This window comes from Equus asinus, chromosome 7, assembly GCF_041296235.1.
Source record: "Equus asinus isolate D_3611 breed Donkey chromosome 7, EquAss-T2T_v2, whole genome shotgun sequence".
Taxonomy (NCBI): Eukaryota; Metazoa; Chordata; class Mammalia; order Perissodactyla; family Equidae; genus Equus; species Equus asinus.
The window spans coordinates 28,573,574-28,598,891 of NC_091796.1; the positions used below are offsets into that span (position 1 = coordinate 28,573,574).

At 49.3% G+C, this 25,318-nt stretch overlaps 1 protein-coding gene across 2 annotated transcripts in view; it reads left to right on the top strand.

Annotated features, from left to right (window-relative positions):
* LOXHD1 (lipoxygenase homology PLAT domains 1) overlaps positions 1–25,318 on the top strand; it is a 169,710-nt gene that overhangs the window by 91,084 nt on the left and 53,308 nt on the right. For both annotated transcript variants that reach the window (XM_044774666.2, XM_014828921.3), the window contains exons 19-27: positions 801–1,275; positions 1,767–1,921; positions 3,604–3,737; positions 10,923–11,092; positions 12,098–12,202; positions 15,746–15,874; positions 17,021–17,185; positions 20,971–21,152; positions 25,046–25,162. In XM_044774666.2, the coding sequence (XP_044630601.2) occupies positions 801–1,275; positions 1,767–1,921; positions 3,604–3,737; positions 10,923–11,092; positions 12,098–12,202; positions 15,746–15,874; positions 17,021–17,185; positions 20,971–21,152; positions 25,046–25,162 (1,632 nt within the window). The remainder of the gene's footprint in view (positions 1–800; positions 1,276–1,766; positions 1,922–3,603; positions 3,738–10,922; positions 11,093–12,097; positions 12,203–15,745; positions 15,875–17,020; positions 17,186–20,970; positions 21,153–25,045; positions 25,163–25,318) is intronic.

Consider the following 25,318-nt stretch of genomic DNA (forward strand, 5'->3'; position numbering starts at 1 on the left):
AAAGGCAGAGGACTTGATCCTCTGAAGAAAAGCTAAACCCACCAACTTGAGGCAGCCATGTGCTAGGTCCATGAGGGGGAGACACGAGCACGATTGATCCCTGCCCTTAGGAATTCCCATGTGAGTAGGGCAGAGATGAGCTCATGAGGACAAAAAGGGCATTCAGGACAGGCCAGGACCACGGCTAAGCTCTGGGATCCTCAGAGCTCTCGGGAAGGAAGGAGGCCATGTGCTGAGGGAGAGGTCGGGGGCATGAGAGAGATTTCTGTTTTGGAAAAATAATACTATTTTTTGGTTTATTACAAAAATGACGTGTGATTAATGCTGAAAAAATTTCAGAAAGAGAACACAGAAAAGCACAACCTAAAAAAAAAATCCTAATAATAAAGCTGAGGAATCTGAATGAATAGGTTTTAGTTAGCGGCAGAGGAGGGATAAAGGCATTCTTGGTGAGGGAACTGCATGAACAAAGATGTGGAAATAGGAGTAATAGGAATGAGTGTGATGCGTGTGATTAGTGTGTGCGTGTGTGTGTGTGAGAGAGAGAGAAACAGGAAGACCAGCTTGACCATCACAGAGGTTTAGATGGAAATAAGTTTGGGTGGAGGGAGGTACCAGCAAGAGTTCCTGGACCACCAGCCGAGAAACCGGACTGGGTGTGTAGGAGAGAGGGAGCCGGTGGGAGCGTCCGAGCTTGGGAGCCCCGAGCCTCTCCATCCTGCAGCCCCGTGCCTGGTCCCGCAGGGGAGGCAGGGAGGACACTGAGGGCTGCCCCAGCCACTGCCCTGTGATTTGCACAGCTGGAGGCGGCAGATGTGGGTGAGATCTTCAAGATTCGGCTTGGGCACACGGGCGAAGGCTTCGGGCCCAGCTGGTTCGTGGACACGGTGTGGCTGCGGCACCTGGTGGTGCGGGAGGCGGACCTCACGCCGGAGGAGGAGGCCCGGAGGAAGAAGGAGAAAGACAAACTGCGGCAGCTGCTCAAGAAGGAGCGGCTGAAGGCCAAGCTGCAGAGGAAGAAGAAGAAGAAGAAGAAAGGCAGTGACGAGGAGGACGAAGGGGAGGAGGAGGAGGAGTCCTCTTCGGAAGAGTCCTCGTCCGAAGAGGAGGAGGAGGAAACGGAGGAGGAGGAGGAGGAAGAGGAGGAGTTCGGGCCGGGGATGCAGGAGGTGATTGAGGAGTACAAGTTCGAAGCCCACCGCTGGCTGGCCCGGGGCAAGGAGGACAATGAACTTGTTGTGGAGCTGGTGCCGGCCGGCCAGCCGGGTCCTGAGCGTAAGCCTGAGGAGGGGTTGGACAGTCCCCTGAGGGGGCTCAGTGAACGGGGAGGGTGCCCAGCTCTCCTCTCATGTGGAGGCCCCATAGGTGGGCGCCCATCATGGTTCCCAGATAGCTCTCCTGACCTGTGTCTGAAATGCCACCATGGATAGTTCTCTTGGTTTAGCACTGCTCTTGTCCTGAGGCTCTCCGGAGGAACTGACGACCTTAGGAGGAGCTCTGATAAAACTCACTATAACTCAACATTGGGGATATAAGGTAGGAGGGTTCCTGAGGGTGAATTTTGCCATGACTCTCAGCCTCTTGGGCTTCATGGAAAAGGAAAGTCTTGGGTAGGGAGGAGGGCAGGTTCAGTTCCGGTTAGGATAGATGTGGATGTGTTCATAGGTCCTTCCTGCTCCCACAGTCTGGTTGGATCCGAGAGGCTGAGCCTCAGGTCCACCCTGAGGCCCAGGTGTCCTCAATGCCACATCTTTCTGTGTCCCCAGCCAACACCTATGAGGTCCAAGTGATCACAGGGAACGTGCCCAAGGCCGGCACTGATGCCAATGTCTACCTGACCATCTATGGCGAGGAGTACGGGGACACGGGCGAGCGGCCTCTGAAGAAGTCGGACAAGTCCAACAAGTTTGAGCAGGGGCAGGTAGAGTGCGGGCTCTGGCCCTTGGGTGGGTGGTGGGCAGTCAGATGGAGGACATGAAGCCTCTGGTGATCTCCAGGGCAGCCCCACCCAGCCCAGCATCTTCTGTGTGTCCCGCAGTGTGCTTTGTCCAATTCCATCAGGTATAATGGAAGTATCTTCTCTGTAAGCACCAGCAATTTGTTGCGAGCATATAAGGAAGGCACAGGTCGGGCTCCAGCACTGTGGAGCCCACAGGAACTAAGCAGAGACAGTATCATAGTATTGGTAGCAGACGCTCAGGTGCTGAGTGGAGCAGAGGTTCAAGGAGGAAGTGCTCACCATAAGATGGCGCTTTGGGGAAAACTTGGGGAGGAAAGATGTAACCTGCGCCTTGGCGGATGAGTATGGTATAGATGTCTAAAGATGACAGTGAGAAGTGTTTGCTGAAGACAGGACCACTTGACAAAGATGTGGAGGTGGAGATGTGGAAGGACGTTCAAGGACAGGGAGTCTTCCTGCTGCTCTGTGGTTAATGCTGAGCCATGGTGGGTGCTGCCTCTGGGAAGCTTGATGAGACCAGTTTAGGGGATGGGGAGGAATGAGAGCCTTGAAAGACAGGCTGAGGAGCACCCTGATGCAGTGGGAACCACGAAGGCTTTCGAGCATTCAAAGAAACGCACTCATCTCCCTCTTCTGGGTGTGGTGGGAAAAGCACGGAAAATACAGCTGTCCCCTCTGTCCTTTGAGATTTTACATAGCCTCTCGCCAGAAGACTTCCCCTATCTCACCTTTCCCATTCCTGCCCCCATCCCAAAGCCAGGTTCCCTCATCAACACAGAGGAAGAAAAGAAATAAACTAAATCCATTAAAATACTTCTGGGCTTGTGGCTTGGTTTATTTCAGAGGCCTCCTGCTTTTTCTTTCAACACTCCCTTCCCATGACACGAGGATCAGGGTTTATTTCTGTGTTTCAGAACTTTCCTTTAAAATTTATAGCCACTATGATCCTGGATTGGAAGAAAATTGCTATAGAGGAGAGAACTGGTACAATTGATGAAATTTGAATATGGACTCTATGTTAGATAATAATATTGTGTCAATGTCAACTTTCCGGAATTTGGTAATGATACTGTAATTATACGAGATGTGCTTATTGGTAGGAAATCTATGCTATAGAATTTAGGGGTGAAGGATCATGGTGTCTGCTATTTACTTTCAAATGATTCAGAAAAAAATAGAGAAAGAGCAAGAAAGAGGAAGGTGGAGGGGACGCAAATGTGGAAAATATGTGGAGAATCTACGCATCGGCTCATGGCAGGTTGTGGGTGAAAGAGATTATGCACACGCAACACAGGGTCTCAGCAGACACCCAAGCATTAGGCTGTACACACACACATACACACCACACAACACAAATGTGGGCGTCCAGCCAACTTGTCTTCTCTGACCCTCTCTCTTGGTCACCTTGGCCCTCCCAGTCCACCCCCCCTTCACAGTGAGAGTGAGAAGACCCCCTAGCGGAGGCAGGTTAAAAAACAGTAGCTTAGACCAAACACCAGACAACTGACTGCATTTCCCATCCTGCCCACACACCCCCACCTCGATAGTTTGGGTCTTACACTTGCTGGCTTCAGGGAGGGTGAAGCTGATGGCTAGCTGGGGAGGGCTGCCATCCCTCTGAGTGCTACCCTGGTCCTTCCTAGACAGACACCTTCACCATCTACGCCATTGACCTGGGGGCCCTGACCAAGATTCGGATTCGCCACGACAACTCGGGCAACAGACCAGGCTGGTTCCTGGATAGGATAGACATCACCGACATGAACAATGAGATCACGTGAGTGCAGCTGGATGGGAGGGAGGGAAGGCCATGCCTGCCTCTAAGATAGTCCTGGAAAGAGGGCTGAGGGGGGGGTGGCTGTGATGTCTGCCATGGTCAGAGTGGGTTTGGCCCATGTAGGTGGGCTGGGTGGGCATTGCTCACCTCCCTTCTCCCTCATTGGGAAGCTCCCTGGAGCCACTTGCCCTGTCAGGTGACAGTCTGGTAAAAACGTCCAATCCAGTCACCGAGGTCCGGCAATTCAGAAAGTCGGGTTTTCTGTCCCTGCCAGACCTTCACTGGCCCAGTCTCCATGTCTAGACTTAGTCACCCATGAGTCTTTCCATGTGTAAAGCGACTTCCAGTACATTGTTTCAATGTTCTAGACCAGGGGTAGGCAAACCTTTTCCATAAAGGACAGATAGGAAATATTTGTGGCTTTGGAGGCCATTTGGTCTCTGTCTTGACTACTCTACTTTGCCTTTGCAGCAGGAAAGCAGCCACAGGTGATATCTAAATGAATGGATGTGGCTGTGTTCCAACAAAACGTTATTTATGGACGCTGAAACTTGAATTTCATGTAACTTTCACAGGTCACAGAATATTATTATTCTTTAGATTTTTTTCAGCCATTTAAAAATGTAAAGTCCATGCGTAGCTTGTGGGATGTACATAAGCAGGTGGCGGGTCAGTTTTTCTGGCCCCTCCTCGAGATTCACAGCGACCATCGTGAACTAGGTGGGGAAACGGGTATTGCCCTCCTGACAGCTGGAGGAACCACGCCCCTGGGAGGTGAAGCCGCAGCCCCAGAGCCAAACTGTGCCAGACCCAGACCCAGAACCCCAGACCATCAATGATAAATCTGATGTGTTTCCACTATGAGACCACATTGCCTCTTGGGCAAAAGGAGCCAAAGGAGAGTAGACATGAAAGAAGTCCCTGAGATGTGGTGGGGAGGGGCCAACGGAGGCAGAGAGGGAAGCAGGCAAGATCCTGAGTGGGTCGTGCAGCTGCTGAGGGCCTGCCAGTGCCTGGAATGTGGTGAGCACCCAGTAAATAAATATTGGTTAATCAGACAAGTTCTTGGCCCGCAGCCTGGTGTCTCTTGGAGCATGCCCCCTTCTTGGGGGCTCACCCCGTCTCCCACCTCCACCCTGCCCCACCAACCCAAAAGATTGCTCCAGATGGGGAGACGGAGGCACAGCTCACACACAGCCTGATGTCATGGATTTCCGTGAGGTGATTGTGACGGCGTACCCCATGGCTGGAACCAGGGTCCTGACCTGGGGTAGATCCGCTGCTAAAAATTCACCAGGACGCCCTGCACAAGTTGCTCCACCTTCATGAGCTTTCATTTGCTCTTCTGATAAATGGGCTTAATGATGCCTGACCAACTTACTTCTCAAGGTGCTCTGAGAATCTAAGGCATTTAAGCTTGAAAAGGATAAAATCCTGCAAAAAACGTGAGGACAGCCACACACTGTGAACATTCCTAGCTTCCCCTTGCAGCTCGGTTAGGGTCAGTTAATTCTGTCCCATCGATTTGGCATTTCTGGGCCAGCCCAACAATTTTTAAATTATTGTAGCTTTATAATCTATTTTAATATCTGTCAGTACTTTTCCTCTTTCATTATTCTTTAAAAATATTAGCTATTCTTGCCTTTGCAACTCAAGACATTAAGTGATTTAAAAAAATATCTTATTGGAATGTTGATTATTTCATTAAATGTATGCGTGGAGAATTGCATGTTTAGAACATTGAGTGCTACCCTCTAGGTACATATTTCCATTTATCCAAGCGTTCCTTTAGGTATCTCAGTAATGTTTACAATTTTCTACACATTGCTGCTACACATTCTTGTTAAGTTTATGCCCAAGTATTTTTTATTTTTATTACTCTTGTGAATGGAATCTTCTAGTTACTCGTCTCTCTTCTTCCCCTCCCTTTCCCTTTTTCCTTCCTTCCTCCACTCCTTGCTCCCTCACCTCCTCCTCTTCCTTTCTTGTTGGTGTTGTGCATTTACACGTCTTTGTTGAAGCAGCAGTTAAGGGCTCTGTGATGAGCTGGCTCCAACCACTTACAAGCCGAGAGTGACTCTGAGCGAAACCTGCTCCGGGAGATAGGCAAAATTACAGACGTTCAGAGGAAACAATCAGAGTAGTGAATCTCCTCTCTCTCTCTCTTTCTCTGTCTCAGAGATGCCACCTTCCCAACAGTGCTTGGGCCCTTCCAGAACCTTTATTAGCTCAGGAATAAGGCCTTGGCAGCCAAAAGGATAAGCGAACTCGGACTTCTCCCTGGACTGCCCTGGCCCAGTCACCTGCCTCGAGCAAGCTGGACGTCCTCGACTCCTCTCTGCCTCTCATGCTCCACTCCCAATCCACTGGCTGGTTCTTTTTTCAGGAAAGCAAGTCAGACTCTATCTCCCCATCTTCCCCAGCCCCTGGTCAAAGCCTCCTCACTGATCCCTCTGCTTCACCCGGGCCCTCCTACTGTCTACAGCAGTCCAGACCTCAAGGTGGTGTCCCTCCTCTGCTCAACAACCTGCAAAGGCTCCAGTTTCACTCAGAGTAAAGCTAGAGCACTTCCAGTGGCCTGCCCCCCGCCCCTTCCTTATCGCTTACTCCTGGTCTCCCTCTTGCTCACTCCATGCTCTTCCTGGAACCCAACAGACATGGTCCCACCTCAAGGCCTTTGCATCTGCTGTTCCCTCTCCCTGGCACTTCCTCCCCCAATGGTTCATGTTTCCTCCAGGTAGGTCTCTGCTCAGGCTTCTGTGGCCTTGGGAAAGTTACTTTACCTATCCAAGTCACTTGAGAACATATCCAAGCTCGTGACTGGCTGGATTTCATGGGAAGGACTTCCGGAGGCTGAGAGGCAAGACAGAGAGAAGGAGAGAGGAAGACAGAGGGAAGGAGTAGGGAGATTCCAGCAGGGGTCAGGCACCTATGGGAGATGCTTTCCTGAGAAGATGGGCTTGGGAGAGTATGTGACACCCTGGAGGCCCTGCCACCCACTTTAAGGTCACCCAGGGAGCGCTTAGAGTGGTCCAGGAGCTATGATGTCTGGAGATGGATAGCACTCTCAGCAGGACCACTCCCAACCCTTGTGGCCTCCAAGACTGCTCTGGAGAGCAGCTAAGCCTGAGCTGGAAACACCAGGAGAAGGGGATGAGGGGTGGGAAGGTGGCACAGAAGGTTTATTGATCTGCAATTTAATCACCAAGAAAGAGAATACTCTTTTTTTTTCAAGTAGAGAGTACTTGGCGTCCTTTATAGGAATCCCAAACTGGCAGGAGGTGATCAAGATGATGCAGAAAAGCCTTTTTAATGGTGGTTTGCAGTTTATCCTGCCTCCTCTAGCCTGAGAGGACCACCCCTTGGCCACTCTGAAAAGATGACAGTTTAAAAAAGTGTCACATAGATTTTCATGTTGACAGATACATCATGTTTAGAACGAGGAGATGCTGGTCCTCTCTGCTCTCCTCTGCTCTGCTCAGACAATTCCTGGTTTGGCTTTAGTCTCCACATTCTAGGGGGAATGTTAGGGGCAAAAAAATGCATCTTCAAGAAGGAATGATGGCTCGTTAAGAAGCGTAGGTGTTATTGTAGGAATTTTGAAGGAGGAAATGAGGATGTTTCACCTGGAGAGGAGACAACGCCTTTCAATTCTGTTGATATTTATGGATACCTATGTATGCCAGGGACTGTGGACATAGCAATGAGCAAGGAGACCCTGAGCTCATGGGCTTATGGTTTGCCTGGCAGGGGAGACAGATAATTAAATATACACTTCCTGGGCAACTTCTTCCACTTTCATCACTTCAGTGACCATTTATTTGAGAATATTTGCCATATTGATGTCTCAAGTTGTATCTGTCAGAATAGGCTAGGTTCTGGTAAGTAACAAACAGCCCTACAAAGTCAGTGGCCTAACACAACAGAAGCTTATTTCTTGCTCATACTACACATCCAATGCTGGGCATCAGGGGACTTTGCTCAATATGATCACTCAGGAACCCAGAGTGATGGAGGCTTTTCATCAACGGATGCTTCCATGGTCATCCTTGTATTGGAAAGAGATGTGACTGGCCATGCACTTGCTCTTAAAGATCCCTTATAGCCAAGAGATTCTAAATACATCATCAAGGGACTTAAAAACTCTAAGTCCTTCAATAACCAAAACTCTAAGCCTCTAATGTTGGGGTTTCACAACACATGGCAGAAATGGTGGGATATTTGGGGGTATATGGTCTGGAATTAGTACATCTTTGTTGAGTCATCTGCTCATTGGCTCTGCTGCTTTCTCACCCCTTCCACATCCATTGACTTGTTGATTAAATGAGGCTATGCCCCGTCTTCCTTTCTCTTTTAATACTCTAGCTGCATTTCTGATCTGCAATATAATAGAATGCTCTCACTTTCAAAGAGGAAGAGGCAAATGCCACACAAGTTAGGAATGTATTTGGCATCCTGAGGTCTGTCCACATTCAGTCTGACACTCTATGCTTTCTCCACCTCTGTTCTCAGCCCCAAGACATAGATTCCTGCTCTGACTGATGGCTTGTGGTGGTGGGGGGGGGGTCCCCTAAGATCCAGAATCATTGAAGACAGATGCTATCCTTGAATTCCATTACATTGGGCAAACATGTTGCGTGGGCCTTCCAGGGAGCGTTGAACAAAAACATTATCAGAACTTTTCCCCTTAAGTTTCACCCAGCAAGGAGTTCTCTGGAACCCCTCACTCCTCCAGGGAGCTTGGGGGTCACAGAACGTTGAGACAGAAAAAACCTTACAGATACTTTACCCAGCCTTCTTGGTCAGGAGACTTGGGGCCTAGGGGCCACGCAGCACTTTAGGGGAAGAGTAGGGACACAAACCCAAAGTTCCTGAGTTCCAGACCCGTGCTGTTGCTGCCACACACTCTACCAGCATCACCAGGTGACTTAGACCTGATGTGGTCCAGCCTTTAGTCCATGCACAAAGTGGGAAAGTCCGTTCAAAACTAAGTACAGTTTACAACATCCAATTTTGCAGTCTGCTCATTCAATTCTTACTTCCAAGTGAAACGTGTACTTGTAGCAGTCCCAAGCTTTGTTTCAACGTTCCCTTTAAACCTCCAGCTCCCCCAAGTCCTGGCTCCTTCCTCCCATTGCCCCTGTTTAAGCAGAGGGGCAAACACATCCGGTCAGAACAACTGCACGCCTCTCTCCTCCTTTGCTCCTTAAATATTCCTGCCTACTCCCCTGCCCAGGACCCTGAGACCTGCTTGAGCAGGATTTCTCTCTGTGGGACGAAGGGGCAGCGGTCAGTAGCCCAACCTTCTGTGAGTGCCTGTTGGCGCCTCGAGGACCGAGGCTAGCGCCCAGCACTCAGACCAGTCCTGGCGCCCGCTCTGGTTCGCCCCACGCAGGGAGCTGGATGCGCGGATGCCGCAGCTGTGTGCGAGCTGATGGACTTCAATGTCGCAGTTCTGCAATCTCAGGGACAGCGGGGCTGGCGCTCCAGGAAAGCCAGCCCGATTCCCTGAGCGCATGCGTTCTTCGCGGGTGTGGGAGGGCTTACGGCTCCCCCTTTTTGTCTTTCTGGCTGTTTCTGTGCCCCGATGTAAGTCTCCGTGGATCTTTCTTCGTGCGTCTCTCTCCCTCTGTCCTTGTTCTCCGACTTCCCACACACTCATTGTCTCTGCCTCAACCCTACTCCTTTATTTCTGTCTCTTTCCCTTAATTGGCCATAATTTAGAGCTAAAGCCTATTATTCATAAGTTATTTGGTTGAATAAAAGTTTAACTTTCCCATTCATACATTTAAAGGCTGAGAAGTGGAACAATATACATTTTTCACTTAAACACTAATTTATTCACAATTTAGTCTATGTTGTCCTAGGTTGAGTTCCTCTCACCCTTTAGGTCCACGTCCAGCAATAAAAAATTGCCAGCTCCGCACCCCATCCGAGCCCACGGGCTGAGGTAGCGCTCTCTGGTTCTGCTCCTCTAACATGTCGACCTTGGGAGTCACTGAGGACTGCAGGAGAATGTGGGGCTCAGACAGAGAAGAGACCCTCAGGCTACACTGCTCCCACCCCTCCGGACTTTGACCAGTCCCTGAATGCATCTTATGCATCTGGACAGCGATAGGGGAGGGGCACACACCGGGTGGAATGCCCCGGTTTAGAGATGGGCTGTGGTCTCAGACCCTCTGAGTTGTTCTGGGAGCTTGGGGTCCAAGGGGAATAGTCCAGCCCACAGCCTGCGGAGTTCCCAGGCATGCGCTGAGGAGAAAGAACGGGAAATACAGATAGTAATAGCAACAATAGAGTCAGCAAATTCTTACTGAGAGCCAGGCATTTTTATAAGCACTTTAAATGTTTAACTAATGTAACTTTTACAACAGCCTATAAAACAGGCAATATTATCCTCACTTTACAGAACAGTAAACTGAAGTACAGAATAGGGTTGCCAGATAAAATATAGCCAATTAAATTTGAATTTCAGATAAGCAACAAATAACGTTTTAGTATAAATATATCCCAAATACTGGAGAGGCCACACTTACACTAAAACAGTATTCATTGCTTATCTAATATTAAATTTAACTGGAAGACCTGATTTTATTGGCTAAATCTGGCAATGCGAACTCAGAGAGGTAAAGAAATTTATTCAAGGTTGCATGACTATGCTAAGTGGGAGAGCCAGGAGTCACTTGGATCTCCCTTCCCTCGATGGCCCCGGCTGTCTTCTGTGTAGGCCACTTAGTCACACTCTTTGTACCTTCCAGAAGCTTGACGTTAAAATCCGTTAGTTCCACACTTAGGTATTGAACACCTACAACACTCTTTGTTAAAGTAGATCTGGCTGACAGATTAATGCCAGAAAAGACTAGAACAGTCCCCAGACGCCCCTCTTCTTCCAGACACCTCCAATATGACCCTGATTGAGGGTCTGCTATGCTCCAGACACCACAACGTAGCCATTTTCAGTGGGCTATCTGAAGACCATGTCCCCCTGTTTGTTGTCTCCTCTAGGAAAGGGACTCTCGTGGGGTGATGCCCAGGCTGGGTAGAATCGGAGGGCAATGCTATGAGGGCCGGGGCTTGGGCAGGGGAGGGTTTGAGCCCCACCAGGGCCTCTCATTTCATGGCCCATGACTGCTCCTTCATGAGACCGTCCCAAGGAGACATTTCCACCTTTCCTCATTCCCACAGGTACTACTTTCCGTGCCAACGCTGGCTGGCGGTGGAGGAGGATGATGGCCAGCTATCCAGGGAGCTGTTGCCAGTGGATGAGTCCTATGTGCTGCCACCGAGCGAGGACGAGGAGGGTGGGGGAGGTGGTGACAGCAAGCCCCTCGACAGCCTGGCCCTGGAGCAGAAAGGTTTCCTAAACTAAGGGCTGATTTCTTCCTTCCAGTGTCCCCCCCCCCTGCCTCTCCCCCATCCTAGGCCTCCACCTTCATGCCCTCCTCCGTGAGCTCTGGGCACTTCCTCCTCTGGCATTCTATCTATACTGCTGTCTCATTCCTCCATGGCAAGAATGGGGAGATGAGGGGGCATATTCCCATGGAGTTGTTGTCTGGAATGGAATGGAATAGAATAAAGTAGAATAGAATAGAATAGAATAGAATAGAATAGAATAGAATAGAATAGAATAGAATAGAATAGTTGTAGCTGGTTCTGACTTAGTCTTGTATCCTCCCCTCCAGGCACATTATCTGCTCTTAATACTTTATTTATTTATTTTTTTGCTGAGGAAGCTCATTCGCCCTGAGCTAACATCTGTTGCCAGTCCTCCTCCTTTTTTGCTTGAGGAAGATTGTCCCTGAGCTAACGTCTGTGCCAATCTTCCTCTATATTGTATGTGGGACACCACCACAGTGTGGCTGGTGAGTGGAGTAGGTCTGTGCCTGGGATCCAAACCTGCAAACCTGGGCTGCTGCAGCAGAGCACTCAGAACTTTAACCACTTGGCCATGGGGCTGGGCCCTCTTTTTGTCAAGGGAAAGAATGAACTTTCGAGTTCTGTGATGCTTGTGCTCCCTTCCTGGAAACGCACATCCCTAAAACTCTTCCCAACCTGGAAGAGTCAGATCAGGGCTCCTGGAGGAGCCTCTGACCCTCACAGTCACCCCTAGTGCCCCCTAAGCATCCTATAACTTTATTGATTGAGGACTTCCTGTGTGAGCTGGAGATGGGGGAGACCTCATCTCTGCCTTCAGAAAGTTTCCAGACTAAAGGCAACTGCACAATAACCCATGCTGCGAGTAAAGCGAATCACAGAAATGGTCAACATGAACATAGACACGTGCTCTGTATGGTTGTTCTATCCTCCGTTCATGGGAGGAGCAATCTACCACTTACTTCTCCCCACTCCTCTTCTGGCAGATAAATCTACCACATTCTCGGTGACCATAAAGACCGGGGACAAGAAGAATGCGGGCACAGATGCCAACGTCTTCATCACGCTCTTTGGCACGCAAGATGACACTGGTAAGAAAGCAAGGCAGGGCGTGGTTCACCCACATTCCTCCCCAGGGAGCCTGGGAGATTCTCCAGAACTTTCCAAGGAAATCCTGGTCATGCATCTAGCTCTCTCTTTTTTAAAAATCATTTTTAAGAATTCCTCTTTATTGTTTTATTTTGTTGTGGGAAGAACATTTAAGATGTGATCTGTCCTCTTAACAAGTTTTAATATGTTAATACATTCACTACATTATTGTTGATTATAGGTACGTGTTGTACAACAGACCTCTAGAGCTTATTAATCTTACTAAACTGAAACTTCATACCTGTTGGTTAATGACTCCCCATTTCCTCCTCTCCCCGGCTCCTGGTAACCACCAATCCAGTTACTGATTTTAAAAATTTGACTATTTTGGATCGCTCATATAAGTGGAATCATGCTGTACTCGTCTGTTCTGTGACTGGCTTATTTCACTAAGTGTAATGTCCTCAAGGACCATCCAGATTTTTGCATATTGGAGAATTTCCTTCTTTTTAAGGCTGAATAGTATTCCATTGTGTATATATACTACTTTTTAAAAATCCCTTCTTCTGTCAACGGAGATTTAGGTTTTTTCCACCTCTTGGCTATTGTGAATAGTGCTGCAATGAACATGGGAGTGCTGATGTCTTTTCAAATCCTGATTTCAGTTATTTGGATATGTACCCAGAAGTGCGGTTGCTGGGTCATATGGTAGTTCTATTTTTAATTTTTTGAGGAACTTTCATACTGTTTTCCATAGCAGCTGCACTATTTTGCATTCCCACCAACTATGTCCATGGGTTCCAGTTTCTCCACATCCTCACAAACACTTATCTTTTGTTTTTCTGATAGTAACCATCTTGACAGGCATAAGGTGATAACTCATCGTGGTTTTAATTGTCATTTCCCTGATAATTAGTAACAAATAGTATTTTTGGGAGGCTATTTGTATGTTTTCTTTTGAGAAATGTGTATTTAAATCTTCAGTCTGTTTTTAATTGGCTTATTCATTCTTTTGTTATTGGGTTGTTGGAGTTCTTTATATATGTTGAATATTAACCCCTTATCAGATATATGGTTTACAAATATTTTCTCCCATTCCGTATGTTGCCTTTTCACTCTGTTGATTGTTTCCTTTGCTGTGGAGAAACTTTTTAGTTTGATGTAGTCCCACTTGCTTGTTTTAGTTTTTGTTGCCTGTGCTGTTGGTGTCATACCTGTGAAATCATTGCCAAGACCAGTGTCATGAAGCTTTTCCTCTATGTTTTCTTCTAGGAGTTTTTCAGTGTCAGGTCTTCCATTTAAGTCCGTAATCTATCTTGAGTTGAGTTTTGTGTATGGTGTAAGATAAGGGTCCAAATTAATTCTTTTCCATGTAGCTATCCAGTTTTCCCAGCACCACTTATTGAGGAGATTATCCTTTCTCCATTCTTGTATATTCTTGTATGCTTCTGACTCTTGATAGATTGCATGCAACTGGCACCATCAGAGAAAGGCAGTTCCTTTCTTTCTTAAAAATCTCCACATAAGATGACTTTTCTACCTAGATTGTGAGTGCTGGCTGCTTTAGAAATTCTTCCTAAGTCTTATTAGGTCGGTCCTTCTGCACTCCAGGGGGCAAAGAGCCCCTGCCTCTCTCCTGTCCTCATTGCTGGCTCTCCCACGGAGAAGGGTTTGGAAGCCATACGACTCACCTTCCCTTCAGGATCCTCTCCCCAGGTACTGGTGCCCGATCTCTTGGATGGTCAGTCTTTTCCCATGTCTTTCTGAAAGTTTTCACCATTTCCGATGCCTTTCCTGGAACCATCCCTCTGTTTGCCTTTCAAAACCATAACGAAGGGGCTCCCTAGTCCTGTGAGTGGTCTCCTCTCTTTGTCTGCTGCCAGCTTTCTCCTTCTGTTCTAATGGCAGAGGTAGCCCTAACTCTATCTCTACCTTAATAACAACCTGGGAAAACATGGCTCCTCCAAGCCTCCAATGAGATTCAGGCAATGGGTCCCATGGTACCCTCAATATGAGATGCTCAAAGAGTCTTGGAGTCATTCTGGCATCTCTGCCAAGGTACTCAGAGAAGGTGGCATTTAGTGCTGGGGTCAGCCATCTACTTGGGCCACCTGTCCAGCCATTCTGTCTGAGTTCAGAGAGGAGCCAGTTCCTCAAGTAGTCATCATGTCTTTACTCAAAACCCTGTGGTTTCAGAGCTCTGTTCCAAGCATTGTTGAAGGGACCTAATTCCTGACTTTGAGGTGTTCATATTCTAATACAGTGGTGTGGTGGTAGAGCATGGACTCAAGCTTGACTGATTGGTTTAAATTTCTGCTGTACCACTTATTAGCTGTGTGACCTTGGGCAGGTTGCTTAACCGCTCTGTGTCTTAGTTTCTGTCATTTGTAAAATGGAGATTAAATGAGTATGTGCCTCATATAATTGTGGATTTAATGAAATTGAACATGTAAAATATTTGAGACAAAATGACACTCAATAAACATTAATTACTATTTAATAGGTTAGATCATGCAGATAATGTATAATGAGTGAATTAGGTCATAACTTATAAATGTATGTCATTATGATAGTTACTGAATCACCATCAATGGGATTGAGGGGCCCTAACAACTGCTTTTATTTGCCAAAGGATTTCTAGGTGTTAGGCACATTCTTGAGCACTCAACAGTCTTCATCTTCTTAAATTCTCACAACAACTCTATGGGGAAGGCACCAAACCATGCTTTTTGACATTTGAGGAAACCAAGTCTCAGAAAATAACTTAACTTGCCCAAGGCCACCCAGGCGGCAAGTGAGCCAAGCGAACAGATGTTGAACCAAGGTCCGTCTGACTCTGTGCACTTCAGTCTGCGTGAGTCTGTGAGGATCAGAAGACTTCCTGCAGGAGGTGGCCCAGAGCTGGGACTAATGGGGGTGAAGAGACTTGAAGGCAATGTGGTGCCTGCTGAGGCAGGAGGGGATGGTGATGCCTTTGAGCCCACCTCAAATTTCAGAGTGCCTCCACAGCCAGGGTCCAAGCACTGATCATGAAGGTGAGATGGCTGGTGGGGGGCATTTGAAGCCATGCCTCTTTCTGCCGTCCAGAGAAGAGTCTCCAGAGAATTCCCACATGCCTCGCCCTGCAGTGGAGGCCCTGTTTCCCCAGGTGCATGGGGAGGGTGGCTTTGTCATCAGCTCCCTCCACACATGGAGGGACGTGAGGGGTGTGGAAGGACAGCAGACATCGACTTAGGGCCCCACCACTTTCTCCTGGGTGATCTTGGATAAGGCACTTAACCTATTGGTGTGTCTCGTTTTCTTTAGATACAAACTGGAAATAAAAATACATACCTCAGAGGGTTATTGCAAAGTTCAATTAAAAGACGCTCACCAGAAAAGAAATTGCCAAATGTGCCAAGGTGCCCAGTGGATGGTAATCGCATAGTCTAAATTTGATGAAAGTTCAAAAATTTGGACATTATGAGGAGAGACTAAAAGGGTGGGCAGACTAGGTTTGAAGGTCTTGGGCCCAGTCGGTCATGTTGGGGTCATTTGCTCGGCAGGAATGACCCTCCTGAAATCCTCCAAGACCAATAGCGACAAGTTTGAGAGGGACAGCATCGAAATCTTCACAGTGGAGACCCTGGACCTGGGAGATCTGTGGAAAGTCAGGATCGGCCATGACAACACAGGTCTGGCTTCCCTCCCCTCTGTTCCCTGCTAAGAATGTAAGGACCGTGGACAGGTTCCCGTGGGTGTTTGGGAAAGAACCTGCGGGGGGGGGGGGGGGGGGGTGGAGAAATTGGATGTCGTTTACCTTCCATAATGCCCCATCTTCTCACTCCCTTCAGCCCAGTAGAGCCCCGGCTGCATGCAGAGATTCTGATCTAATTGGTCTGGAGTAGGTGGATACTGGTGAATTTTAAAGACTTCTCCCATCCCCCACCCTCAGTAATTGCAATGTGCAGCCAGATTTGACAATCTTGACCTAGCTCAGTGGTTCTCAAACACTTAGGGAGTGGGGCTTGTTAAAACACAGATTTCTGGGCCCCACCCCTAGTCTTTGATTCAGTAGGTCTGGGATGGGGCCCAAGAGTTTACATTTCTCACAAGTGATGCTGAGGCTGCTGCTCTGGGGACCCCACTTTGAGAACCAGTGATCTAGCCAATCTTTCCCAGAACCCACTGACAGTACAGCCAGACAAAGGACGTGCCCAAGTTTGTTCTCTTTCGGTAAAGCAGGACACATTTTCTTGATCTTCAAACCACATCTTCTAAGCGTGAGGAAGGAGAGCTTCCTCCTCGCCTCTGGGACTGGGGCGCAGGGCTCTCTGCCTGGCCTCCATTTCCTTCTTCAAGCTTGAGCGCTCGTTTCCCAGGGAGGGTCATCAATCCTTTGCTGATCTCCCTTCCCTTCATGCATCACAAACTGAGGCCAGGGAGCTCAGAGTCTTATCCCGCCACTGGGTGAAATTATGCAGTCCTTGTTAATAGGCTCTCTGGCATCCCTGGGTTTCCTGCTTGGAGTGCCTTCCACCCTGGGCAGGGTCCTTGCTTCATTCCTCCTAGACTCTCTGCCTCCTGTCATCTCTTCCTCTGCTTCTTTGCTCTTGCTACTTTGACTGACAGCAGCCTGGAGTGTGATCCATCTTCAGCTGGGTGCACAGTTTGACAGGAATCATTTTAGCAATGCTGTAAGCAAAAGGGATGGTGTGTTCATGGTGGAGCTGTAGGCATCAGATGTCAAGCAGGGAGGGATGTTCGGAGTCCCTGAAGTTACCCATGGGAAGCCACGCCTGGAGAAGTCCTTAACGGATTCTGTGTCCCCTTCTCTCCAGGCAAGGCTCCAGGCTGGTTTGTAGACTGGGTAGACGTGGACGCCCCATCTCTTGGAAAGTGCATGACGTTCCCCTGTGGCCGCTGGCTGGCCAGGAATGAAGATGACGGGGCCATCTTCAGGGACCTCTTCCATGCGGAGCTTCAGACGAGACTGTACACGCCATGTAGGAACCGTGCATAGCAAGGCTGGCTTTCCTCCTGGACCCCATTGCCTGCCACCCCAACTCGGTCCCAGTCTCTCGTCCAACATTCACCCTGGGTCAGGCCCACCTTGGAGATTTGGGTCTCTGGCTCCTTTCCCAAATTCCCTGGTACCTGTGCAGGCTGTGGGCAGAACGCTGGACCCAGGGAAAGGAAATATGGGACTTATTCCAAACTCCACCCCAAAATTGCTGGTGACAACAGGCAGAGAGAGCCTGACCTATGTGGGGCTCAGTTTCCTCATCTGTAAAAGAGAGATAATAATGCAGGATGGTTGTCAGACCCAAAAAGGAAAAAAGATAAAGGTCTAACTGTGAGGGATCCTTATCAACCCCATCACCAATCCTTATTCCAGCCATTAACATGCCAAAGAAATGACCGCTGTAAGATTTTATCCTGATTGGGGACAAAAAAGAACTTGAAAAGAAGGTAAATGTAATTCCTTTTACCATCTAAAGGAAAGGAGGAAGGGGACAATTTGGTAAAGTCTCAACACTTCCCTTCCACTGTCATCATCATCCTAAAGTGCATATTAAATATTGATATACATATAGGGCCATATAGGTGCTGGGAATCTAACTGAAATCAACCAAACGATAAAAATCTGTCTGAATTTGCTGAAATCTGAACAAAACCCAGAGAATACAATTTCTTTCTAACCAAATAGCTACCTGTGCCGAGAGATTTCTCCCAAACAACTCGTACTTAAACAGTATGAATCATTGAGGAACCTTTTTTTTTTTTTTGCCCAAAGGGATTAAACTGTAAATGACCAGATCATCAGAATATTTTCTGGTTCAAAAACTGAAATAAAGTGACATTTTCCTCTCGTAAAGTCCCTGCACGTACAAAGCAAAAGCTGGATCCAGCCTCTGCCCCCGGGAGCCACCTGCAGTGTATGTCAGACACACTGACCTGACGGATGGACACAGAGCTGGCGGCAGTGTTGAGTGGGACCGTTCAGGACAGAAGCACCCATTTCTCCCTTCATGCCCTTGACAGGCTTTGCTCTGTACAAAAAAGGGAGTTGTGTGACCTGACCTTGAGTATATTCAGTTCCAGTCTGATATTAAAACGAGCACGTTTGCCCTTTGTCTTAGATTCACATTTGCAAACAATGAAAATAATAATAATGCAGGAAAGAATTGACTTTCACACTGAAGAGCTGTGGAGGCAGCTTTGAAGTACGGTTCTCCCCACATGGGAGCACAGAGAGCAGGGTCTGCTGCTCAGAACCTACTGCCCTGGTTGGAAAAGGTCTTGGGGGCCCAAAGCCAGGGACCCCAGGGTCTAGGGAGTGGCAGCCCCAAGAATGGTGGGGAACAGTGCCCAGTCGTCATTTTCAAGGGCCTAGAAGGAATCAAGGCAGTTCATCAAGGCTGCCCAATACGTGAAGAGCAGATCAAGATGGAGCCACACAGGAGAGGCATGTAAATTAGGAAGGGGCTGTTGTGATGGCCCGAACTTATAGGCTCCCCGGGGAGGCAGGGCATAGCATGGAGCCCTGAATGTCAGAACCATGCCCTGTTAGGGCTGGGAGGGACCTTAGCCTTCAACCTACGTTCTGAGGATCCGTGGAAGTCGAAGGGGGTGTCTCAGGACAGCCGATGGGAGAAGGGGAAAGCCTGAGGGGGGAAAAGCCCCCAATTCATGCCATCCAGAAAAGCTCCTCAGCTTTAAAAAGTCAAGCTTTTTCTGAACATTCTTGATAAATGTATTTATAAGAATTCCACAGTTAAACAAACTGAAAACCACAGATCTGGTTAGACTCCCTCATTTTACAGGCGAGGAAGCTGAGGCCCAGAGAAGTACAGCCATTTGGCCAAGGACACACAGCTACTCAATGGCAGAGGCAGAGCTAGAGGCCGAGAAGCAAATCTGAGCCCAGGCCTAGAGGAATGAGGGCTGAAGGGTGGGCTGCTCCTCCCAGGACGTTTCCAGGGCTGCTCCCACTGCCGGCTAGCCTCAGGAGAGCTCCTATCCGTTGCCGTCTTCTCTGCTCAAGGCCTCCCGGGCCTTAGACAGTGGAGAAACCCAAGAAGACTCAGAGGAAGGGGCCGCACGCTACGGAGATGGCACCTCCGGTCCTGCTTGAGGGCCTGGCAGGGTCAGGACTATGTTTCCCCTTAACCTGCTACTGAGGACCCTGTTCAGGCCAGTCTGATATTAAGTTGACCAGCGGTCACCGCCATAGGCTACCCCTCCCTGTGGTTTGTGGGTAGGCAGCACTCCTCACCTCCAGTTCACGACAACAGCACCCCTAGAGGCTGACCACACAGGATTTGGGGTCAGACAAGCCTGAGTTCAAGTTCAAGTTCCACCGTTGACAAGCTGTATGATCTGGGTCAAGATCCTTCACCTCTCTGAGCCTTGGTTTTCTCATCCATAGAGTGGAGTATAGTAACACCCACTTCCTGGGGTCACTGTGAAGGTTAAAGGAGCTGAGGAATGTAGACTGTTTAGTACAGAGCCTGGCAAATAGCAAACACTCAAGGAATGACAATTGCTACTACAGTCCCACAGCAAAGTAACCATGATAATAAAAGGCAATTCCTCCTCTGGAGAAGGTTGGGGTCATCTGTGAGAAGGTGACTTGTAACGGGACTCCTTTCAAGGTCAAGACCACAGGTTGGGTAGATTTCTGCTTGAACTATACCTCTGGGTTTTTCATCCTTTTTTGTGTGACTTAGAGTAAGTATGCACATTTATATACAAATGCAACAAACAATAAGTGCCACCAAAAAGCTTTATCTTCACTGTGTGTGATGGACAGTGATATTTTCTATTCGATTTCATTCAATTCCATATATTTTTTAAAATACTGGTGATGACCCACCAAATTCACTTGACAACCTGCTAATGGATCTCAGCCCATAGTTAGCAATACACTCTCTTAGAACACTGGTCTCAACTTTAGTGTGGAGTCTGGGTTAAATATTTAGAACCTGTATTTTCAACAAGCATCCCAAGAATTCCTGAAACAAAAGGTCCTCTGCTCATGCTGGTGGCCGCCCACCGGGAAGCTGCTTGCCAACAACACTGATGGCCAACCTCTCTCTTCAGGACAGACAGTCCCTGCTGGGACTGAGTAAACTCTGGTGCATCCCTCACCTCCTCTACTCCCCTCCCCAATAGGAGACTCCTATAAAGTGAGGGGACATGAATGATGGGGAACAGAAGGCCCCCTGCAGCATCCAACCCAAAAAGGGGCCAGATGCAACATGGATGAATTGGGGAGGGCAGGCCAGCACGGAGTGAGTGAGGGACTGGGAGAGGGGGACGGGAAGAGAAGAGAGAGGACTCTCACCACTATAGACTGGCTGATCCAATGCGAAAGTTGCCCCGTGAAATATAATTCTCTTGTTTATAGGGTGTCTATAGCTAGGGAGCATGTTGAGGATGCTTTACAGATGAGGAAACGGAGGCTCATAAGTGACTTGCCCAGGTCACACAGATAGTCAGGTTAGAGCCTGTGCTTTCAGCCAATCTGTTGTACTAGCTCTGTGATGTGAGAGCCATGGAGACCTGGTCTGAGGTGACAGGGGCTTCCTGTGGGCACTAGGCATGACAGGACACTTCCCCCCACTCTGTGGTTACTGGACGACAATGTGAAGGCCCAAATTCCTGGGCAGCAGCTCCCTGGTGAAGGGGCCCAGGGTGGCGGTGCTGGTGAAGAACTCAACCTTGCCCTCGTTCGTTTTCTGTTCTCACCTCCCCTCTAAGCTAACCCTCTGTCCTCCGCCCCCAGTTGTCCCTTACGAGATCATCCTCTACACCAGTGATGTCTTTGCTGCTGGTACAGACGCCAACATCTTCATCGTCATCTACGGCTGCGATGCCGTGTGCACCCAGCAGAAGTACCTGTGCACCAACAAGAGGGAGCAGAAGCTGTTCTTTGAGAGGAAGTCCGCCTCCCGCTTCATTATGGAGGTACCTGGGCTCAGCAGGCTGCCGGGGAGCCAGGTCTGGAAGGTGCGGCAGGTCAGAAGAGGGGGCAGGAGAAAGAGCCCTGCGCCCAGAGGCAGTCACGTGCCTTTCACCTTGATGGGCTGCTGTTGGTGAGGAAGACGGGCAGTTCATCCGAGCTCTCTGGGCCTCAGTACATCCGAGTACCAGGAGGACGGTGAACCTCGCCCTGCCCCTCTAGGACTGGTGTCAGCATCAAAGGTGATAAGGAGTGGACAGGCCTTGGGGAAACTAGGGCACAATTCCAATTTCCCTGGGGCCATCTCCAGTGCTACCAACAACAGACGTGTATCCATGGGGACAGCCTGGCTTCCAGACCTGCTCGTCACATAACTGTGCCTTCTGCTCACCTGCCGAGCTAAGGCCAAACAACCCAAAACAGAAGAACATCCTGTGTGTTCCTTGGCTCCCCCTTGGCTCTGGCCTGGGGGTTTACTGTGGACGTAGGTCGGTCACCTTAGTACCCTGTCTGCTTCAGTTCAGTGCCTGCCCTGTGCATGCCACTGTGTGCTAGGTTGGGTGGAAGAGACAAGGGAAGAGGACTCAGACTCTGCCTGCAAGGGGTTGCAGTCTGGCTGGGGAACCCCTGACCTCCACACAAAGCTAATGGGAGAGTCTGGTGATCGTCGTCATAACTGGTCCTGTGGGTCAGAAGGCGCTGTTGTAGGGCTTTATGTATGTTAATTCACCTAACCCTCACAGCACCTCTGTGCTGTAATTACCCCTGTTTAAAGATGGGGAAACTGAGGCACAGGGAGTTTAGTAGCTTGCATAAAATCACACAGCTAGGGCATAGTGGGAGCTGGATTCAAACCCAGGAGGACTGGCTCAGAATATGTGCTCTTAGCTCCTGCTAAGACCAGCCCGTGAGGATGAGGGCACATGGCAGGGCTGACTGAGCACGCCATGGGTGTTCAGAGAAGGGAGAAGGCTCCCTGCAAGTGGTGGCTTTGAGCTGGACCTGAAAGTGGGATCAGCAGGGACAAGGAGGGGAGGCATTCCTAGCAAGGGGAACATCGTGGCCAAGGGCCGGACGTGGAAATAAACACAGCGTGTGGTTTGAGGTTTGGCCAGAGGGGACGGGAGGAGAGTGACGTGACTTGGGCTGAGGACCAGATGAAACAGGACCTAAGGGGGACAATTCTGAAGAAGAAGAGGTAGGAGTCCCAGGAGCCTGGACTCTCCAGGCAGTGGGGACCTTTGGAGATGTGCCCCTTATTTTCTGATGGGAAACAAAGCCTCGAGCACCTGCCTTCTTCCTCGGTCGGTGTCTGTCCCGGGGAGTCCCTGCAGCTCCACCTTCTCTGGGAGCAGTCAGCGCTTGTGGGAAGAGTGCCACCTTGGTGGAATCTTTTGACAAGGAAAATTCAAGGGTGATTCATCTCTCCACCCAGACCACCCTCTCACCCACCCAAGTCGTCGTGGTGGGTGAGTCATCTGAGCCGATGCCGTCAGTGGCCTGGGCAGTGATTGCACCTCAGCACGTCTTCTGGGGAGTTTCCTCAACCAAGTGCCCACCAATGGGCAGCTGTAATTTGCCAGAAATTTGTTGTTATTTTTTTTTCTTTTTTCTTTTCAAATCTATCTGGGGGTTGGGGGAGGGTGAGAGCTTGAAAACAACAAAAAAAGCTTTGTGTCCCTCTCTCTCCATTTCTCTTTTCTGACCCATCTTCAGGTAAGAGGTAAGAGCCCTGGATTGCAAACTCATAACCCTGGGTTCTGGTTCTGGCTCAGCCACTAACTCCTGAGCAAGCCGCTCCCTCTCTGTGGCCTCATCCTAAGACATAGGGACTGGCCAGGAAAGTAGCAATGACAGCTAGTATTTATTGAGCACGTCACACGTGCCAGCCCTGTTCTAAGCAGGTGACATTTATCAACTCATTTAATCCTCATCACCATTCCGAGAGTTCTGTAGTACGAGTATCTCATTTTACAGCTGAAACAGCACAGGAAGGTTAAGAAACTTGCTCATGGGTCACAAGGAATGAATGACAGAGCCAGGATTTGGACTCTAGCAGTTCAGTTCCAGAGCCTTCTCTGCTTAACTCTTCCACATCTTGGGAGAACACAAGGGTCCCTTCTGATTCTGACGTCATCTGAGTTCATCCCTGAGGCCCACCATCCCTGACCAGTGGTCCCCTAAAGGTCTCCTTGCTCTCTGCGGGGTCACAGCTGAGATGGGCACCCTGGCACAGCATGTGCAACTGAGTGGCTGGATGATTAAGATTTTAAAAAGTACCATCGAAGCCGAGGTCCTCACATCTCAAACATCAGAGATGAGGCAGGGACGGAGGAAGAGAGGCCCTCGGACAGAGGGAGAGGGGGGTGGGTCTTCCGTTCCTGGTTCTGCCAGGCAGCTTAGCGTCCTCAAGTGGAGATTCTGCGGACCGTGTTTCTCTCGTGAAAAATAAGGCCTCATTAAAAGTGTCCACGGCACTAACATCGGCCTGAAATCACCGATCTGTATTTAATGATTCAGAAAGCCCCTCGCAGGCTCGCAGGGGGTGCCACTTCTCTGATGTGGTGTGGGTGAGCCGGCCAGCAAGGAGTTGGGGGGCTGGGGCGGGTTGTGGGGTAGCAGAAGCAACAGCAGCTGTAGCATCCTCATTGCTTCAGAGAGTTTGCAGCAATGTGTCGCTCTGCTGGTCCCTTGCAATGAGAGAATAGTTAACAAAAAGAACCATGTCTGTGATCTCAGACCTAGAAGTGACCTCAAGAGGTTGTCTTGTCCATGCCCCTGCCTTCAGCTCCCCCATGTTATAGGTGAGGAAGTTGAAGCCTGGAGGGTCAGTGGCTTGCCTCAGATCACAGAGCCAGTAGGTGGCAGAGTCAGGGCTAGAATTGGGGGGGGATGAGGGTAGGGGGTGGGAGTGGGGGGAGGTTCGTCAAGTAGTGCTGATGGGCCTCCCCTTGGCTGCCAACTGTGGGTGGGTGGGCGTGTGGGGAGGGAGGAAACCTCTGGTTGGAGGCTGCTTCAGTTCATTCGGAGGTCACTTCCGTCTATGGTTCAGAGGCTTTGCATTTGATGAATGACTCAATCAATCATTCAGACGCCATTCACTCATCAAGAGCCCTCATCTGCCCTGGAGCTGACTGCGCTGTCTCCTCTGAGAGCTTGAGGGAGCGGCCAGGCAGCCAGCTCTGCAGAGGGGCTTCCAGGAAACTCAAGTCTGCACAGCCTGGGGCGGGGCTATAGGGTGCTATAAGAGCCTATCATAAAGAGATTTGACTTTCTCGAGGTGATCAAGGGGATTTCCCTGAGGAAATGATCCTTGTGCTGAGACCCAAATGATGAGGTTGAGCAGACACTGGTTTAGAAGAAGAAAGGGGAGAGGCAGGGAGAGCATGTGCAAAGGCCCTGTGGTGAGAAAATGTCAAATTTGAAGGACAAGGATTTGAGGGTTATAGACGAGCAGTGGCTGAAGGTGAAGGGGACTCTTAGGGGCCAAGGAGAAGGCCAACCTGGCAAGACAGGGCATAGGCAGAACTGGAACTCATCTTCTGTTACCCAAGTCAGTTCTCAAACAGGGAATGAGCTGCTACAGCAATAAGTCATGGAAGACAGAGAGCTGGGCTCCACCATGAAGAGTGGAGACAGCCTCCCAGAGGTCGATTGAACTGAGTTCTGGAGTCTAGGCTGATTTTAAGTGAGGGAAGGGGAAAGGAAGCAGGAGCGGGGCATGCACAGAGGAGAGTGGGGGCTGGGCTGGCTGGATGATGGGACATACCGAGAGAAAATGACCTCTGGAAGTTCAAAGGGACTCAAGGGTGGATGCCCTGGGGAGACAGGGTGTTGCTGAGGCTGTACTTTCCTGGACCCGCCAGCTAACATCTGGTGCCTTTTCTCCTTGCCAAAGTTAGAAGACGTGGGAGAAGTTATTGAAAAAATTCGGATTGGCCACGATAATACAGGCGTAAATCCTGGGTGGCACTGCTCCCACGTGGACATCCGCAGGCTCCTCCCAGATAAAGACGTGAGTTCCTGACCTGTTTGTCCTGTTGTTTCTTTTGCCCCTTTCCAGAAGAGATTCCAGGCAGATTTCCTACAAGAACCTACAGCCTTATTAAGTTGAGATAAAATCTTAGGAGGAAAATTCCTGCAGTCCACTCAGGGTGCAGGAACTGGCTCA